This window comes from Sorghum bicolor, chromosome 10, assembly GCF_000003195.3.
Source record: "Sorghum bicolor cultivar BTx623 chromosome 10, Sorghum_bicolor_NCBIv3, whole genome shotgun sequence".
Lineage (NCBI taxonomy): Eukaryota > Viridiplantae > Streptophyta > Magnoliopsida > Poales > Poaceae > Sorghum > Sorghum bicolor.
The window spans coordinates 55,268,620-55,289,193 of record NC_012879.2 but is presented as its reverse complement, the minus strand read 5'-3'; the positions used below and the strand labels follow the sequence as shown (position 1 = coordinate 55,289,193).

The following is a 20,574-nucleotide window of genomic DNA, read 5'->3' as shown; positions in this document are numbered from 1 at the left end:
GTATGGACTAAAATAATCTATATGTTATTTGATCTCTGGATTAAAGATGCTCTTGTCTTTTGAGCACATATAATCTTTCATCACCAAGTTTGATATGGATTATAGGATCACGATAACATGTTAGTTGTATACTTGTATCATCTTCTTACTACGATTCTCTCAATAAAAGAGGTCCAGCCAGCATGGCCATGTCACCTATATTTCTCGACCGTCGGATCGGACTCATGAACACTTCAGATCGTGCTCTCTCTGTTTTTTTTTCAAAGGCGTTCAAACTTTAGTGGAATCAACCCACGGTCCATGTCTTCTCTCAGTTTTCTAAAACGAACCTTCAAACTTTATCGAAATCAACCCGCAATCAAAGGCCTTATAAATGGGCCGGCTTGACTCCTGCTCGGCCGTATATCACAGACTTGGGCCTTACTAGGCCGAAATTGGCCCGACAACGTCTTCCTATTTTTGTTCGAATTTATTCTTTATCTAAAACGGTTAGAATTTTGTAAAGGACATAATAAAATAAATAAAAAAAATACCAAACCAAGTTTGTTGAACTCTACACAACTACCACTACACTACAAACATATAAGAGCATCTCTAAGAGACTTATCCGTGAAATCAGATTTGCCGAGCAAAACGAAAAAATACGTCCAACAGGCTCGCTAGATCGTTTTCTTTTTTAGCCTTCACGCTATCCCGGTTATCTCGCTCTTCAACTTCAGCGAGCCGCGACTACTCGCCATCCGGAGCGCCCAGAACTCCCGCGCGTATCGCTACCTTCTCCCCCGCACGATTTACCTCTCTTGCATGCCTGCCCCATTCCCGGCACTCCAATTCCATGTGGCATGGCAGCTGGGAGACAAAGGCAGTGGCCGGTCTCCAGGTATGCGAGCGGCGGAGCTGGGACGAGGCCGCTCGCTCATCTAGTGGAATGGATGGATCCTGGGCAGCCGACACAGAAGCTTGTGTCGTATCCAGACGACGGATTCCTGTGTAACAGTGGCTGCCTCTTGCACCAGCGGCGGCGGACTGCACGCACGAAGTGAGATGTGCAATGAAAACGAATAGTATTGATTTTTTGTCATGACAAAGAGTGGGCCCATCTTGATTGATTAGGTAATTATACCGAGGCTGTTGGATTAGTCTTGTTTTATTGAGAGGTTTCTATTTTAGAAAAGGATTAAATCATCAAATTTAGAATATACTTTTAGCTAATCTGTTGGAGATGCTCTAACATCACATATTTTAATGTTTTTTGTTATCAATGGTAGCTTAACCATACCATGAATAAAAAAAAATGAAGATTTTACCAGCTTAGTCATAAAAAAACATGTAAATATACTTTCTTCAACAAAATACCATTATGTTTATGTATTATAAATTTCACGATTTGAGATCAAATTCTCCTCGTATCGCAGTTACATTTAGCTTTCGGCTACTCATGATCTTCCCTCCTTAATAAATACTTTTAATATTTTTTCCTCCACAATAAATATAGCCAAAAAAGTGGTACCCCAGTTTTGATAACCAATAAAATATGTTAAATAATACGAGTTTGCAAAATATATACTAAGTACAACAACGAGGTGCAGACCATGACACCTATACAAAAATAATGTAGCGACAAATTTTTCTTACCTATGTTGCTTAAAAAATTTGCATCTACCGACACACGATTATTATTACTCTACGCGTGAAATAAAGTCCGCATAAACTATACTACTACAATGAAGCAATACATGCTCTACACTCTAGGAACAAACATGTATTACTGAAATAAATATTTTTGTAAATATACTGAAATAAATACTTATCCTACTACACTCAACAAACAACTCCTACAGAAAAAGGGTCCATCAAGTATTGCAAATGGTACACACACTGGCTATATGCGACAACGCCGCGAGCATTTCTAGTCATACTCTAAAACATAAACTAGGCTGTCTAGTGTTTATTTTTGCTATTGTAATCTAAAATATAAATTAAGCTATTTTAGATTCTCTAGTGATTATTTTGCGTGATTGCAATAATCCACTGATATAGTTAAATGGTACCGTGACTTTCATGTGGATAATCTCTTGATTTGGATACAAGAGCTAATCACTAGCTAGCTAAATTAACTCAAATTTGTTGTAGTTATCCAAATGGGTGGGCCTAATAGGTGGGTTAATTGCTCTGTCCGCCTTTGACCCCTAAAAAAACCCCGCAGGAGAGGACCAACCATTTTTCCAAAAAGAAAAAAGAAAAAAAAAGGAGAGGACCGACCAGGTCGGGCGTCGGAGCTGCCAGCGTTGACCGCCACAGGTGGTAAATTCGTTCGTCGCCTGCCGGTGCCGGTGTGCTGCATCATCGGTCTGACTGAGACTGACCGGGGAAATTAAAAAGCAAGGAACCCGGTGTTTGACCTCCAAAAAAAAGTCGAGCCCCGACCCCGTAAGATGTCCGGTCGCCGGCGACCGATCTGCACGCTGCTGGCATCGGCAGGCGGCAGCCAGGCACCACCAGGCCAGACCTTTCCATGAGTGCGCTGGGCGTTGACCTGCATACATACATGCAGTCAGGAGAGGCTAGGGCCTTGTTTACTTCCAAAAAAATTTGCAAAATATAAATAGTAGCATTTTCGTTTGTATTTGACAAATATTGTCCAATTATAGACTAACTAGACTCAAAAGATTCGTCTCATCAATTTCGACCAAACCGTGTAATTAGTTTTTATTTTCATCTATATTTAATACTTCATGCATATGTCTAAATATTCGATGTGACGGAGAATCTGAAAAATTTTGCAAAATTTTTAGGGAACTAAACAGGCCTAGCTAGCTGCTTGCCTGATTAGGCCTTGTTTAGATGTCTGATTTCGAAGGGACTAGCTAGAGCGAGAGTGGAACCAGGAGTTTGCAGAGACTGACAGCACCTTTGAGAGGTGGGCCTTGTTTAATTCACCCTGAAATTTAAAAACTTTTCAAGATTCTACGTCACATCAAATCTTATGTTATTATATGTATGAAGCACTAAATATAGACGAAAACATAAACTAATTGCACCGTTTGTCTGTAATTTACGAGACGAATCTTTTAAACTTAGTTAGTCTATAGTTGGACAATAATTTGCAAATACAAACGAAAATGCTACAGTATCAAAATCCAAAAATCTTTTCGCAACTAAACAAGGCCGTGGTTGACCTTGTGCGTGTACGTACATGTCAATATGTGGATATATGAAATGCCTCGATCAGAATTCAGAAGCAGTCGAGGGGGCACGGCGGTCGCCACCGCTCAACTCGGCAAGGTCAACCCGGAACCAAATACCACGTCGATCTACTCCCGGTTTGTTCCGTTGGTCTGCTCAGTTCTTGGTTTGCAAGGTCAACCTTCGCCAGGCCAGGTCGATACGGCGTAGGCGTATGGGAGGGACATGATAATACTACTACTTTTTTGATGCACGAACGCAAATGAAAGGGAACTTCAAGTACGTACTACGTAGTACTGTAAGAAAACTTCAACTCATGTTCTCGGTTGACGTTTCGCTGCAGGATTCAGAGAGACGAAAATCCTTGTAGAGAATTGAAATCAGCACGGATTTGACCTTGGGCTTTGTTTAGTTCACCCAAAAAAGCAAAAAGTTTTCAAGGTTCACCGTCACATCGAATCTCGTGGCACATGCATGAAGTATTAAATATAGACGAAAGCAAAAACCAATTACACAGTTTAGCTGGAAATCGCGAGACGAATCTTTTGATCCTAGTTAGTCCATAATTGAATAATATTTGTCACAAACAAACGAAAGTGCTACAGTACCGAAATCTTTTCGGAACTAAACAAGGCCCAATATTTTGTTGCACAGTCGTATAGAAGGAATAATAGTAGCCCCGATGGATGCGAGGAAGATACGATAACGATACGACGACCAGCTCCCTGTCAAACAGCAGGGTCAGCTTTTGAATAATCAGCTGCATGCCTTCCTGATCCGCTTCTAGTACTACCATTCTATGATTCTATCGCCCATTTCAAATTTCAAATTATTATAACCCAATGTCCGCGCACCACGATCATGAAGAATCTATGGCCTTGTTTAGTTTCCAAAAAAAATTACAATTTTTTTTTCAGATTTCTCGTCACATCGAATTTTATGGAACATGCATAGAGCACTAAATATAAATAAAAAATAATTAATTACACAGTTTAACTATAATTTACGAAACGAATCTTTTGAGCCTAGTATTTATCAAAAACAAACGGAAATGCTAAAATACTCATTTTGTCAAAATTTTTGGCCTTGTTTAGTTCCCAAAAATTTTGCAAAATATGAATAGTACCACTTTCGTTTGTATTTGATAAATATTATCCAATCATATAATAACTAGACTTAAAAGATTCGTCTTGTCAATTCCGACCAAACTATGCAATAAGTTTTTATTTTTGTCTATATTTAATACTTCATGCATACGTCTAAAGATTTGATGTGACGGAAAATCTGAAAAATTTTGTAAAATTTTTTGAGAACTAAACAAGACCTAAAGAAGACCTATAATTCATTCACATCCTTCTTTTTTTTTGTCCCCCGCATGTACGGCACTACTACTCAATGCGCAAATACGACGATGTTAATTAATCTAAACAGTACTATGCAGTTGTTCAGGTAGCATTAGCACGCGGTGCGCGTTTCTGAAAGATGCAGTGCACAGGTTTCACGTGCTCGCCGTCGGTGAGGAGCTCGGCCGGGGAAAAAAATGGCACTCAAGAACTGAATTTTTTATGCCTTGCCACCAACACCGTTATTGATCCTGCTGCTGTTTTTTTTTTAAGGATCGATGGATCCTGCTGGTTGTTGGAGCACATTCGACGTGCGAGTGGCCAAACTGAAGGCCGCCACCACCACCACCAGCCGCCGTATTATTGTATATGATTCTATATGATTCGCTGGTCATGATCAGTGTCCGCTTGCACTGCAACAGCAAGTGTGTCTTGCATGCATGCACTTGTTTTTGTTTATCGCCCGACACCATGCAACTAACCAGCCGGGAGATCGAGGTAAGGGATGACGTTTGCTCGCACATATAATAAAGTTGAGCAACACGTGATGATGTTTCTTTGACATTGGTAACTCTGTTTTTTTTTTTCCGTATATATACTAGTAACGGCATACGTGCTCAGCTCGGCTTTAGGGAGTATGGTATACTTCCTTCATCACAAATTGTAAGACTACTGACTTTTTTTTATGTTAAGTTTACTTTTTTATTTTATTTAAAAATTTTATATAAATAAATTTAAAAATTTATGTAAACATATTTAAATTTAAGTCATTTTTAGAGAAATTTTATTAATAAATTAAGTCACGATAACAAAGTAATATTTTATATAAATCTTTGAATAAAACAAGTGGTGACTTAGGGCCTGTTTAGATACATCTGAAAATTCAAAAAAATTACAATATTTTTCAAAAAAAATGCATGGTTCGGGGTGACTTCCAGTTGCATGCAGTCAACGTAGATCACAATCTTATACTAGTACTACTACGTAGAAGAAGAAAAGGAACTGGATCTGACTGGGAATCAAAACGCAAGTGTCAAGATCCCTAATCCTGAATCTCACACACCAGTGGCTTTTCTCGCTGTACACGTCTGCTCTAATTTGTAGTTTCGCCTTCTATGTACTCTACGTGAGCCCAATTCTATTCTCACGGTTGTTCGCTAGTTTTTAATCTAGCGAACCATCCGATAGCTAATGTACGTCGGTTGTCCATCCTTCTCCCTCCACTTCCCTTTCCCTCTGCTCTTGACGTCACCATGAAAAAAAAGCAAAACATTTATTTCAAATTGCTATAACTTTTGAATGGTGTATCTATTTTTAATTCCGTCTATACCAGTGTGTTCAACGTGACGAGACAAAACTAGACCTCACTTCTATATATTTTGAAGATTTTTATTTTTTAGTAGCAATTTATGTATATTAACTTATAACATATAAGTTATATTGCTAACTTATTCTGCTAAGTTATGGTGTTAACCTATTCTGCTAAGTTGTATTGTATAACTTCTGTTTGTGTATAATAACTGCATAACTTTCTATATACACTAGTGTATTAGTTGTGTAACTTATGTACATTAAGTTGTATTGTGTAATTTATGTCTCCCTCTATTCCAAATTATAAAATATTTTGAATTTTCTACATATATTGATTTTGCTATATGTATAGATATACAATTGTGTTTAGATATATAGTAAATTCAATTTAAAAAAGTCAATTACATTTTCCATGGCTATGCAGCGCAACTTAGTTCATTAGGTTTATTGTACTGAGTTTATCTAAATTCTCTTTTTATGTATAGGCTACTAACTCACGAGATTAAGTTAGTGTACAAAGTTATATAAGTAATTTGTGTTTTTCATGTGCTGCATGCTAGCTAACTTATTTGTCTAAGTTACTATTAACAGTAATGCATCTAACTTGTATTTTGTACTTGTTATTTTAAATTTTATAATTTAATTATTTTACAGATCTACGAATTGAAGAAACAAATTCTGAAATTATCGTTGCACAAGTTTAAAAAGCAATTATTTTATCTTGGTTTTCCAAGGGTGCATCATCATTCTATGGAATGTATTATGTAGTATAAGTTGTAAAAGTTACTTTTATTTCATCCCCCACCTTTTTATAAACTCTCTTCCCATTTCCTAAATGTTTAGTTTTCCAAAAAGAGAGAAAAAACAACTCTTCAAACCTAAAAGAGAATGCAGGAGAACGACTAAGTTAGCAATGTTGAGCTATTTCTCAAACTTATGTTGCTAGAAGCACTTCTAAGTTAGTACTGTTAAGTTTATCGTTAAAGTTATGCTTTTTAATTTCGTTTTATAAGTTATGAGCATATGCTTCTTAAAAAAAAATAAAAACATATTTAAGGACGGGTGATCCAGCAAAAGAAAGTGAAAAAAGAATCGAATGCCTTAAAAGAGAAAGAGAAATGGTTCTCTGTTTTGTCCAGAAATAGAAAGTAATATATGCACTGCCCAAATAAAGAAAGAGAATGGCTGTCCGAAATTGACCGTTGCTTTTATTTCCATTGAACGTTCGTAGAATAGTGGCGTGGCGTCGTTAATTTACTCAAGTATATGTGCATTGGACTGCACAAATCCATTCCCGCGAGCGTTCACTCCTTTTCGTTTGAGCGAACGATCCCGAGACGGACGTGTGCTGTTGTAGGTGTGTCATATTTATTCCTCCACCGAACATGCGCTACCACAAGTGCATTCATCTATATCTTTTTTATATATTTTCTTATTTTTTTCTTTATATTTTATTCTTTTATATGTTAACTAATTTAATTTTATTTGCACTATTTTGATCCCTTCTTTCACCTTTTCTTCTTCCTATTTTACTTAATCTTATGACCATAAATTGTATAAAGTTATGTATATAACATGTTTTTTCATATGTATGGTACCTAATTTAGTTAATTAACTTATTATATAAAGTTATATATCTAACTTGTGTTTTCATGTGTATGCTATCAAATTATTTGATTAACTTATTGTACAAAGTTACATGTATCTAACTTTTGTTTTGTGTGTATGCTATATAACTTAGTTGATTAACTTATATTATACAGAGTTATGTATGTAATATGTCTTTTTCATGTGTATGCTATCTAAGTTATTTGATTAACTTATTATACAGAGTTATGTATCTAACTTGTGTTTCTATTTGTATACTGTCTACTTATTTGATTAACTTATTGTATATAGTTATGTATGTAACCTATTTTTTCATGTGTATGTTATGTAACTTATTTGGTTAACTTATTGTTCGAGTTATATGTACTTTTATATGTATGTATCCTAACTTATTTGATTAATTTACTGTTTAGAGTTATGAATGATTAACTTAGTTGATTAACATAATGTATAGAGTTACGAATGATTAGTTTCTCAAAGAAAAAGAAAATGTTGATGAAACCTAAAGAGAATGTTCTATAACTTAGCACGCTTAACTTATTCTTTTGAAGTTATGTTGTGTAACATAGTTTGTGTAAGTTATGTGCGAGAGAAAACATAATGATAGGTTCGTGTACACGCGCGTGAAAAGAAAATAAGATCAACGCGTTTGCACGCGCAACAAATAAAAAAAATACCTGCTTACCAAATAAGGAAAGTGGTGGGATTTGTTTATTCCTAAAATAGAAATTGCAGCCGCTGTCGGATCGTTCGCTTGATTCGAACTGGATGAACGTTCGCGATTTAGTCAGGTCGATTGGACTGAACTTCTAGTACTAACGGATAGACAAAATATATGTTACATACAAAACAAGCTGAAAAATCGAACACGGGTCGACAGTTCTAGAGTAACAGCTTGTTGGTTCGAGATTATTTGCTAAATCTATCTATTATTTAATAGTATTTTTCTCTTATAACAAATTAGTAAATAATACTTTTAATCGTAACATAGTCAAGCGAAAAGGCCAGAGTCCAAGAGTCGAGACAGCGCTGCATACTCCCACGGTCCGCCGTCTCAACCGGACAAGAGGCTCCAGCCTTCGTTTTTTTTCCCAGCCACTGTCCATCCCCGGCCGGTCACGGTCCGTCAGGCGTCAGCCACTGCTCGATCCTTCCTTGCGAGTTGCCAGACCAGACGAGAATTAGAAGCACGTACGTCTCACGTCAACGACGACGAGCGGACGCACGAGCACGAGTGCGAGAGCCAAACCAAACCGCCGCAGGAAAAGTAGGGGGCGAAATTGACATGGGTTGAAGCTCAACTCCACGCTGGCGCTGGCGCGCGGAGAAAAGAAAACCGAGCCGTCCCCGCCGTGTGAACAGTGCAGCCGTTGGAGGCGTGCGTTCACACGGCAGCGACGACTCGGTTATCTTTCCCTAACGTCGTATATTCAATCTAATTCTGGCATTTCTTGCTCTCTGCTTGTTATATAGAGTTGTTTGGGAAAGCTGCTTTGGAAAGCTCTCTACAGCTCTAACACACTCTTGCTATAGTGTTACAAGGAGCTGCACCGATGGAGCCCAAACTAGTAGCTTTATTGGCTCTAAGTTCATTTAGATAATAGATAGAAAATATGTTCTTGCAATAGTGACACTGAACAATTTATGAAAAGTATATTTCCAGGGGAATTAGAGCATCTCCAGTACTCTACTCTATTTTTAAGTAGTGGAAAAAAACTCACCTCCAACGTGCTACCTACTTGCCCAGTTGGCCCTCCCCAACCCCTTAATTTTGTGGGCTATCCAAATACTCCATCTTATCATTTGTTTCCTCCTCGCCACATCTGACTCCACTGCCTCCACGGCCGACCTTGGCTTCCTCCACACACCCGACGCCACTGCCTTCGAACCCCACCCTGGATCCTCCCCTTCTCTCGGTGGGCGACATTGGATGAATTGTTCCCTTATCTGTGCCAGTGTTGTGCGTATTTGAAGGAAGTTGGGTGGGGCAAAATAAAAAGAAACATGGTTATAGATTGAAAGAGCAAGAGAGGACAATTTTATTTGGAAGGGATGAGATGATTTAGGAATAACCTAGGGTTGTAATTAAAAGGTAGATATCATGTTTTAGGCAGTAGTATTGGAGAGAGAGCAAGAATGAAAATTCTAGAAAAGTAGAGAGCATGTTTTAGGTAGTCATGCTGAAAATGAGTAAAACAGAGTTGTGTCCTAAAGTGGTGGTTTACCTTCCGTAATAGAGCATAAATAAGTAATTTACTATATGAGCTACTAGACACAAATAGTCGGTCTTAGTCATGCCACCGATTTTTAAACACATATTCGTTGTCTTGCTAAACTCTCATCTCTCTTTTTTTCCATAGCCACGCTAAGTTTTGTCGAAAATATGATGATCATTTGTCCATCTTCTTTACTTAAAAAAGTCAGGCGTGGTAAAGTTTTATATATATATATATATATATATATAGGGGTGTTAGGAATCCCCCGCCTGATTCAAATTATATTGTGGCTCCAAAAGCCAAATGTTTGGAAAAAACATTTCAATGTTTTACTAATCTTTTACATTGCGTTAACTAATACTGAACACTTTATCAGCAACTTCTCTATCTTTGTAATTTGGTAAACGCACTCTCCAGAGATGAGCCTCAGTCTTGCAAGCCATCATCAGTGCTCCTTAAATTGTAGTACGATCGTCATTGACCAAATTTTACATGTCTGCGGAAGTGCGGAGTGATCGGGGTTAGGTTACATGGTCAAGAGCATGCATGCATGTTCCGTTCATTGTGCTCCAACCTGCTTGACGACAAAACAGAATTATTAGGCAACCAAGTGTGTGTTTCCATTTCCAACTGTCTCAGCTTTTCCCAGTAGTGCTATCTTTTGCCCACAAGAAGAGTGTCAAACTACCCCCTTCCAGAACGTGGGGTAAAGGTAATTAAGTGAAAAAGATAGTCCAGGGACTTGAGAGCCACCGCTGCCTGCCGGCAGCGTGAGGATGAGGAAAATGGAAAGCAGCTTGGTCTCTTTCTCGTTCGTTCTTCTTCTCGCTTCTTTCCACTCCACTTTCTTCTCGCTAATAATTCGCTGGCCTGCCGGCCGGTCATGGAGCTGTTAAAACTTCATTAGCGCGCCCGCCATGCCACATGCAATGCATGCATTATTCTCGTATACGCACTACTACGACACTAACCATCGAGTGTCTGTCTATCTGTCATCTGCTGCATGCTGGGTCGTAGATATAGGAGCTTTGGTTTGCAAGGTTCGTTATCGATCTTTGGGCCATCTCTCTGAGTCTGACCTTGTTGCCACATAACAGTCAAGCTGGTTGATTGACCAACCTCACGATGAATCAGGACTACTACCAAACTATCCATACGTACGTATGGTTCAGTAACATGTAGGGTGTGTATTTGGTTAAAATTGTTAAAGTTAACAGGTATTAAAGTTTTTTTTTGTTTTATTTAACAATTAATGTCTGATTATGGGTTAATTAGACTTAAAAGATTCGTCTAGCAAATTACTCTCTAACTATGTTTTTTATTTTAAAAATAGTCTATATTTATTAATACTCTATACATATATGTAAACATTTCATGTGATAAGTGTTAAGGAAAACACTCGGAACCAAACACGCCCTAAATAAACCGTGCTAGTCTTGATCAGGTAGTAGTTGGTGCTGATTCGATTCCATACGTATATATGTAGGGACAAGAGTATGTATGTAGCAAAACCTCATTAGTCCAACAAAGTTATTCTTTTTTTAATGACTTGTCCGCATCTTTTTAAGAAATTAACCAGAAAATGCATCACATTGATAGCACCGATATTGACAAAGTAGTAACCATGAGAAGCTAGAAGCTCTGACTTAAAACTGTGCTCCAAACTCCCACGTACATCCATGTCAACGATACATGTGTGTTTTGAGAAAGCTAGAGAACAAGCCCCAAAACGTCTTTATTCAGGGACAGAGTATAGTAATCCAATTACGTTGGATATATCGGAGCATACACTGTATATATATGTAAATATATATATATATATATATATATATATATATATATATCTATATCATGTGGGTAGTAGTAGCAATGGCGTAGCTAGAGTAAGAGTGATCCATTTTAGATGTAAATCTAAATTATAGAATGATCTATGTGTATGATTGTAGAGAGTTCATGTACTATAGTTTAACCTTAAACTTAATTTAAGATGATCAACGGACCACTTTTCTATCTAGCTTGCTCCGCCTATGGGTAGTAGTACAATGAAGAACATGCATTTGTATTACTGTAGTTAGCAGCAAGAGTGCGTAGAAGAAGAAAAGGCTCCTTTTGGTCAAGGCTTGACTTTGGCACGCAGCCCACCACCAACAAGTTTCCATCATCCAATCCGTGCCGCACAGTTGCGCACGTGACTGGGAGCAGCCGAGCAGTCAGACAAAGTCGCCAGTCACTGGTGGTAGTGGCAGGCAGTAGAAATTTTCAGTATCCAAGTCCGCGTCCGCATGACCCCACTGCATGCACGCGCGGGCCCTGCGACTGGGACCCGGAGCGGAGCGAGCCGAGCCGGTCAAGGTCCAGGACCGACAGGTCGCTCGCTGGCCGCCCACAGCCCACTTGCTGCCGGCGGCGGGGGCCTGGCCTCCGACGAAGTCCCACCTGCCGACCGGCGGCTGGGGTGCCGGGGCTCCAGCGTCTCGACGCCACGTGCGGCGGGCACGCGGCGACTCTGCTGTCCGCATCTTGGACGGGGTCCACCTCCACGCGACGGCGACCGCATCCAGATCCGGGGCGAGTGCCGAGCCGAGCGAGCGGGGACGGCAACGGCATCCGCCCGCCTGCGCGAATGGGGCCCGCGGCCCGGCGACTCCGTCTCGCGCGTGTTTCCGCCTTCTTCTGCGTTTCCCTGCAGGAGGAATCATATGTTGTCGCGGTCACATGTTCCACGTGCCCTTTTTTTCTTCTTCTCACAATCGCGACAAACAAACCAGGGGCGCGGGCGCGGGCGCGGGCGCGGCGCACCGCGCTCTGCTGTCCTAGTACCATGCTCTTTACTGTACACTCAAACTAGAAGCGCTTTTTCATGGAACATGTGGCCCATTCGTGTGCTTAATTCACAACATGATAATCATGTTCTCGAATTCACTGGTGTACTGTATATATGGACACTGAAATACCACTCGCTTCGTTTCTTTTCGTCAGCCACGAGCACAACGCAACCAAAAGGTTTCAAACGTTAGCCAACAGGTAGCTTGACAGTTTGTAGACCGTGCCCGGCCGTACGTGTATATTTGGTGCCGCTGGATTCAAACATCAAAGTAACACAAAAGCCTCAAACAGTTGTTAGTTTACAGCCTGGGCTTCCTGGGTGTCATTTGGCGCTATTCCCACCGACTCCGACTCCATGTACATGTGCACTGAACAACATTATACAATACTATATATACACTGTAGCATGGGACAAGATGGCTAGCTCTAGCTCTATCAAAATACAACTACGAAAAGGGAGAAGCTCTATCAAAATACAACTAAGAATACCACCATTTTGGACAAGATGTGTTCTTAGTATTGTATTTTTAGTGTTGTTGTCACTCAAGTCCTCAAGTTATGTTGTATTCCAACACAGAGTCAGAGCTACATAAAGCCCCTCCAAATAGGCCTCAAGTCATGTTGTATTCTTAGTGTTGTTGACACTCAAGTCCTCATGAGATTGTCTTGATGTGTGTTTAAGTGTTTAGAACCGTTCCCTAACCGCGTTTTTAATAAGCATTGAAGGAAATATTGTTACTTGAAATTTACAAGGCCTTTCGTATATGACAAGAGCTTCAAAGCCCTTTGTTTCCTATGGCCTACCTCCTAAATTATAAGTTATTTTATTTTTTTTATAGATACATATCTTTTGCTTTTTTTATTACTATAAAATAACTACCGCAATGACTAGACTAAGTTTTTTTTGAAACAATTCAGCCTTCTTTATTCATTGAGGATAGTTATATCACTTGCTAGGCAATCAAGTATGAAACTAGGTGGCTTATCATCCCAAGTACAATTTTGCTTACATTGCATCACTCTTTTTGCTAGATTATGCGCAGCTTGATTTGCCTCTCTATTACAATGCTCAATCATAATATCCTGAAAATCGCTCCATATGATATTACACTCGTCATATAAGGCGGTTGTCGAATTCGCCGTGAAACCTCCATCTTTCATTTTATCTACGACCCCCATACAATATGATTGGAAAATTAACCTGTTGCACCCGATATGTTGCGCCAGCATCAATCCTTCTTTCAATGCATAGGCTTCTACCATCGGTGCATCTACCAAGTGTGGCACAAAGTTGTGGGCAGCAGCTAAGACTCCTCCCGTGCTATCTCTTACAACTATACCCACACTACCACACCCCTCATCCTCATCAAAGGCCGCATCAACATTCACCATTACTTTCCCCACTGGTGGCTTTAACCGTCCCTGATGTATTTGTAACCCTTTCTTCCTTACTGCTTTATAATTTTTCGTTAGCGCTACAATAGACATAGCTGATCTAAAGGGACGTTGGATCGATTCTCCATGTACGTATTGCCGACGCTCCCACTAAATATACCAGCCAGCAGTAAGCACAGCACAAACTCCACCGGATGCCAAGCGATTGCCAGACTTTCCTTGCACGATCACATGTGAACATTATATGCTTAATATCTTCTCCTCCATACTGACAAACTAGACATCCGTCCCATTCCCCTACATGCCTATTTGCTTGGATGGCACGGCAGGGCATCAACCCCTTTAACGCCCGCCACCATTTCCGTGATGTGGGCGTGAAGTTGAACAAGTGTGTCACAGAATAATCCATGCAGTTTTGGACTCTGCAGTGCCGCTCGTGGAATCGTGGAACAGAGTACAGACTACGGAGACCCGGATCTAGAAACTTTGAAAGTCTATTATCAGGTAGCATGCATCGTGCCAAAAACACTCATACAGATTCATCACTAGATTCCTTCTGACTTTGCATTGCGGCGGCGTACCAAATGTGGGAAATGTGAAGACGGTGGTGCCGGAGAGTTTTCATTCGGTTCATGCACCACCTCTCGGTAAAGATTCAGATTCCAGAAATCAGAACAGGGGCGTCGCAAAATGTGGCGGCTGCGGTCCAGTTCACAAGTACGTATACGTGAGGAAAAGGGCAGCAGCAGCAGCAGTAGTGTACTAGTCCGATACAGCTTCTCTTGCAGTAAAACTGCGGCGATTAACTAGAACCGAATCCTGTTGACTTAGGGCCTGTGAGTAGCTAGTCTGGTCAAGTTAGGAGAAACATGGATTACTACTCTACTAGCACGAACCATAACTTGTCTTAAAACCATTTTTTTTACATTTATATGATCGCTAGGCATGATGTGAGGTGAATTTCTTTACGGTTTCTTCTACGCCACCGATGATGATGACGAGCGAAAAGAACATCACAGTCACAGCAAGCCAGTTGTGCTGCCTATGCCTTCCTTCCTTTTACGTGCCTTTGAACTCTGATGGATGCCGTCCTGCTTCTTGTCAAAAAGCGGAACTTCCTCCGGCTAATAATCCAGTCCTCTGTTTTCAACATCATGGGGATCCCGTACTCGGATACTCCTACCTTTTTCTTGTGGATAATTTCAAGACCTACTTTCCCTGACCACATATATGTATGTGACATTTGGTAATCTGGCCTGCATGCATTGAAATATGATCTTGAACTTGAAGAAACGTGGCCCTTTTTTCATGAAAAGATCAACACGTCCGACCTAGTCTCTGTGTGGTTTCCCCAAACTTTACCCATTCCGTCGTGTCCTCCTACTCGACCTCCGGCCGTCTAGTCGTTTGGCTGCCTTGGCGCGAAGAGATCAAGCCAACTTGTTCTTGGTAACCACCAGCAGGCGCGCCGGCCGGCCAGGTCCAAGTCCTGCCTGCAGCAGCCTGCTGCCTGCTGCGAGTGTGTCGTGTCGTCCTCTTCTCGTCAATACGCAGTCTCCGACTGTCCCCTGTTCGTGCCGGGTCCAGGTCCAATGAATATATTTCGTGCCAACATCACACCGCGAGGCCGCCTCTTCTTTTCCTAACCCAAAACAAGAACCGGTCCGGCTAATCACGTACTCCTTCCGTTCTAAATTGTAAATTACTCTAAGAATCTTGTAGATTTAAAGCATTTCAGGTTTATAGAAAAGACTTACAAAGTTTTGTGGCATCAAATAGATATAGTATGAAAATATCTAATAATACTTAGTTGATATTATAAATATTATTATTTTACCATATAAATTTGGACAAACTTTAGACAATTTAATTTTTCAAGATTCTTGGGATTTTAGGATGGAGTGATTGTTCGTCAGCGACCTCCTGGGAGGTGGCAGGACGTCGCGACCAACTGAATACCCGATGATATCACTCCTGGGTTTTAATTAGTTTGGGGAGATCGTGTGTTGGGAAATGCAGATTTGGGCAGGCAGCAGGCATGATGGGAACGAGATCATCTGACTTCACGTGAAATGACTGCAGCTGCAGTCAACAAATCTGAGCCGTTCTTTTGAAGATCCACGTACACGCCATGCACTCTAACTATTAGCCGCCATGCTCCTATGCTACATGGGCCTTGGCCCAAGAATAACACTGTCACGCCCCTTTTGCCGCCGTATTTTTCTTTTTGGCGCGAATACCATGTGTTTTTCCCGCTAGCGAAGGTGAATCGGCGGCGTCGGCCATCTGCCATCGGGTTTATTCCAAGCCCGAGCGTCAGGCGTCTGACGATCGGTTGCTGCTTGTGTTGTGCGCCGGCCATTCATCATCTGTTTTCTTGCAAGCTCGAGCGTGCGTTGACGATCGGCCGCTACTTGGGCCAAGGCCACGGCGTTTGCAGGTCTGCACTCCTCCTCTCCATGTGTGTTTGATTTTTTTATTCTGAAATATGTTTGCAGATCTCCACTCCTCTCCATGTGTGTTTGATTGCATCAATATTCTTCTAATCTATTTGCTATCCTCTACTCCGTCAGCTTGTGTTGGAATTGATTAAAGAAGAAACGTCAACTTACTTTCAGAATATATGAGATGGAAGAAAAGAGGTGTGTACATAACCCATGTCTGTTTCTTTCTCCTCATGCGCTCAGGCACATTTTAGTTGCTTATTAAATATTCCATGTGCTGTAGAGATGGGTTTTCTTCTAATTTCTTACCTCAAGTTGGCATGGAATTCAACAGTACACATGAGGCTTGGTTGTTTTGGGTCAGCTATGGTGGTCAAAAAGGTTTTGAGGTTAGAAAAAGGTACTCAAACAAAAGAAAATCAGATGGAAAGATTAGGTCATGCAGATTTGTTTTTGTGCGAATGAGGGACACAGAGTGAAAGATAAAAGAGACCATTTAATAAAGTATCCAAGAGCTGAAACTAGACCTAATTGTGAAGTTCGCATGGGTCTCGTACTAGACTGGGAGAAGGAAAATTATAAAGTCACTGAGGTGATTTTGGAACACAATCACACCCTCCAGTTGCCACAAACCTCACATTTATTGGTGTCTCAAAGGAAAATTTCAGAGCTACAAGGTTTTGAAATTGAGACGGCTGACGATGCAGGAATTGGGTCCAAAGCTGCACATGAATTGGCTTCTATCCAAGTTGGTGGCTCAGCACATCTCAGTTACACTCTTCGAGACCACAAAAATTATTTAAGGGTCAAACGCCAACGTGAGATGGCATATGGTCAAGCTGGAAGCATGCTTATGTATTTTCAAGAGAAAATTGCTGAGAATCCATCATTTCAATATGCATTGCAAATGGATCGAGAAGAACAAATAGCTAACATTTTCTAGGTTGATGCTAAAATGCTCACTGACTATGCATATTTTGGTGATGTTGTCAGTTTTGATACTACTTTTGGAACAAATAGAGAGAGTAGGCCTTTTGGAGTATTTGTTGGGTTCAATCATTTTAGAGAAACTGTGATTTTTGGTGCTGTTCTCATGTATGATGTGTGTGTCTGTTTCTATATACCCTACATATATACGTGTTCCCATGACGAATTGACCGGGTTTTAGTGCGTATTTGCTGACGCCCTAGACCCTTTTGGAGTGAATCGATTAGAGCTGTTTCCCAGCTAATGAACACATCTGCATACAGCATACGGTTGGACAGAGAGCACCAGCCAACAAAGAGAGAGAAGAAGGGTGTGAGTGGGAGTCAACACTAATCCTCCCAAAATGCAAGCTAAACCCGGGAATCGTGATGGCCACATCGCAAGCCTCCCACATGTATGTATTCTTCTGGTGTTTTTATCCGTTCGACCCCGGCGACCCTTTCCCTCCATCGCCTTTCCAAGCGCCGCCGGCCGGCGCCTGGCCTGGCATGATGATCCAGTCCGGTGATGGGCCCCGGCCACCCCAGCCCCCGCCCGCCACCACACTGCAGTCGGCCAGAAGAGATTAGTTTAATCTCAGCGACTAATTAAAACTCGCGGCACGCCTAGATCACATCGACACCGGAATGAACCTTTAATTTATTAGGCGTTAACCATCATGTATTATAATCCGCATGCAGTGCAGTGCCCGTTCGTCCCAGCTTTGATATATTCTGTCACGACCAAGACGACGACGACGACCGACAGTCAGGCCTTGTTTAGTTTCAAAATATTTTACAAAATCGACACTGTAGCTCTTTCGTTTGTATTTGACAAATATTATCCAATCATAGACTAACTAGGCTTAAAAGATTCGTCTCGTCAATTTCGACCAAACTGTACAATTAGTTTTTATTTTTGTCTATATTTAATACTTCATACATGTGTCTAAAGATTCGATGTTACGGAGAATCTGAAAATTTTTGCAAAATTTTTTTGAACTAAACAACGCCTCAGACAGCACGCACTGACGCACATGCCTTCCTCCACGGCTCCACCTCCGCTGCCTATATATTCGCCTTCCTGGAGCCATAGCCATGGCCCCTTCATCCATGTCCATGCACAAGCGCAGCAACTCCTCAGCTCCTCCTTCTTCCAGCGGCGCGCGCGCCTCTGATCCGTTTGCTGTACCAGTAGCTAGCTATTCTTGACGTACTACGCGATTGAGGTGCTAACGATTCTTGTGGGAACGACGGCGGCGGCGGACATGGACCCGTGGGTCGGGCACCAGCCTTCCCTGAGCCTGGACCTCAACGTCGGCCTGCTTCCTACGGCGAGGCCGGCGGTTCCGGCCAAGACGACCAAGGTCTTGGTCGAGGAGAACTTCATGGCCGTCAAGAAAGACCCAGAGGTATGTAGTGGGCGCACCGCAGGAGCGAGCATATGCCCTCTGCAGCTCATTCGATCCATCGCCGGCTGGATTACAAACGAGAGCAATTTGCTGATTTGGGATCGATCGGAACTTGCTGGTCATATTACAGGTCGAGAAGCTCGAGGCGGAGCTCCGGCGCGTCGGCGACGAGAACAAGCGGCTGAGCGAGATGCTGCGGGCGGTGGTGGCCAAGTACACGGAGCTGAAGGGCCAGGTCAACGACATGGTGGCCGCCGCCAACCACACTGGGTCCTCCACATCGGAGGGCGGCTCCGCGGCCTCGCCATCCAGGAAGCGGATCCGGAGCGCCGGCGACAACAGCCTCGACACCGCCGCCCAACACCACCACAGCCGCAAGCCATCGCCGCCGTTGACGGCCAGCGCTCAGGCCCACGATCAGGCGGAGTGCACATCGGCCGCCGTCAGCGTCACCGCCGCCGCCTTCCGGCGCGCCGTGCGGGAGGAGTGCCGGCCCAAGGTGTCCCGGCGATACGTCCACGCCGACCCCGCTGACCTCAGCCTCGTAAGTAACGGGATCGGCCGGGATGCCGTAATTAACCATCGCTTTTTTTTTTGCGCGCCGAATTTACGGTCAATTAACTCTCGTGCTGCTTTTTTAAACAAAAACAAACACAGGTGGTGAAGGACGGGTACCAATGGCGGAAGTACGGGCAGAAGGTGACCAAGGACAACCCGTGCCCGCGCGCCTACTACCGGTGCTCCTTCGCGCCGTCGTGCCCGGTGAAGAAGAAGGTGCAGCGCAGCGCGGACGACAGCACCGTCCTGGTGGCCACGTACGAGGGCGAGCACAACCACGGCCAGCCGCCGCAGCACGACGGAGGCAGGGCCGCGAGGTCGACGGCGACGGCGCAGGCGCAGGTGGCGAGCGAGGCCGCCGTGCGACCGGTGGCGGCACCACTGCCGCTGCAGCACCCGCACCAGCAGCAGAAGCAAGAGGCGGCGACGACGGTGCCGTCGTCGGAGGTGGCGAGGAAGAACCTCGCGGAGCACATGGCGGTGACCCTGACCAGGGATCCCGGGTTCAAGGCGGCGCTAGTCAGCGCGCTCTCCGGCCGGATCCTCGAGCTCTCCCCGACCAGGGATTAATTAACTAATTAATAGACAAAAAAGAATCGGTGGTTTAGAACAAGGAGAAGAGCCCATGATCATCATACGGCGAATGCGCACGGGGAAAGCCGGAATACACGAACGTGATCGCGCGCATCAGATGGTGGGGCCAAAGACAAACAAGATCGGTAGATCATGTCAGGGCCGACATCACGCGAGCGCCGGCGCCACGGCACACAGACAAGACAGACGTGCGTGTGGCACACATGTGTCCGGAGTCGGACCGAGCCTTGCGTTTCTGGCGCCTGCCCTGTCCACCATTGGGCGTCGGAGGCTCGGCGCGTTGACAGTCACAAGAGTGTTTGGATTCGCTGACTAAAGTTTAGTTCATGATTTGACCATGTATAATACTATAGTAAACATGTACTAATTTATTGATCCCGCGCCCTCATAGAACTACGGAACGTGCTACTACTTCTGCAGGAATGGTGAAGCCCTAATAACGTTATATCAAATGTTTTGACACATACATTAAATATTAAATATAGATTGCTTATAAAACTAAAAATATAGTTAAAGAGTAATTTACAAGACGAATCTTTTAAACTTAATTAGTCTATAATTGAATAATAATTTTTAAATAAAACAAAAATGTTAGAGTATCTGCTAAACATTAACAATTTCAACCAAACTACCCTTAACATGGGTCAAGCTTCCGCGCCTCCACCCGGAGACCTGGGCACGTGACCTTCTAGATAATGTCTGCTGCCCCGGAGCTG

General features: G+C 42.5%; 1 protein-coding gene across 1 annotated transcript; it reads left to right on the top strand.

The window, feature by feature from the left end:
- LOC8058421 (WRKY transcription factor WRKY28) lies at positions 18,409 to 20,281 on the top strand. Its single transcript, XM_002438712.2, has 3 exons — positions 18,409 to 18,706; positions 18,837 to 19,250; positions 19,364 to 20,281. Exons 1-3 carry the CDS (start codon positions 18,563 to 18,565, stop codon positions 19,832 to 19,834), a joined length of 1,029 nt encoding a protein of 342 aa, XP_002438757.1. The 5' UTR covers positions 18,409 to 18,562; the 3' UTR covers positions 19,835 to 20,281.

Excerpts from the sequence above, each read along its gene's own strand:
- LOC8058421 (XM_002438712.2), top strand. The coding sequence starts at position 18,563 with ATGGACCCGTGGGTCGGGCACCAGCCTTCCCTGAGCCTGGACCTCAAC. Across the intron at positions 18,707-18,836 it reads CCGTCAAGAAAGACCCAGAG|GTCGAGAAGCTCGAGGCGGA; the intron begins GTATGTAGTGGG and ends GTCATATTACAG. Across the intron at positions 19,251-19,363 it reads ACCCCGCTGACCTCAGCCTC|GTGGTGAAGGACGGGTACCA; the intron begins GTAAGTAACGGG and ends AAACAAACACAG.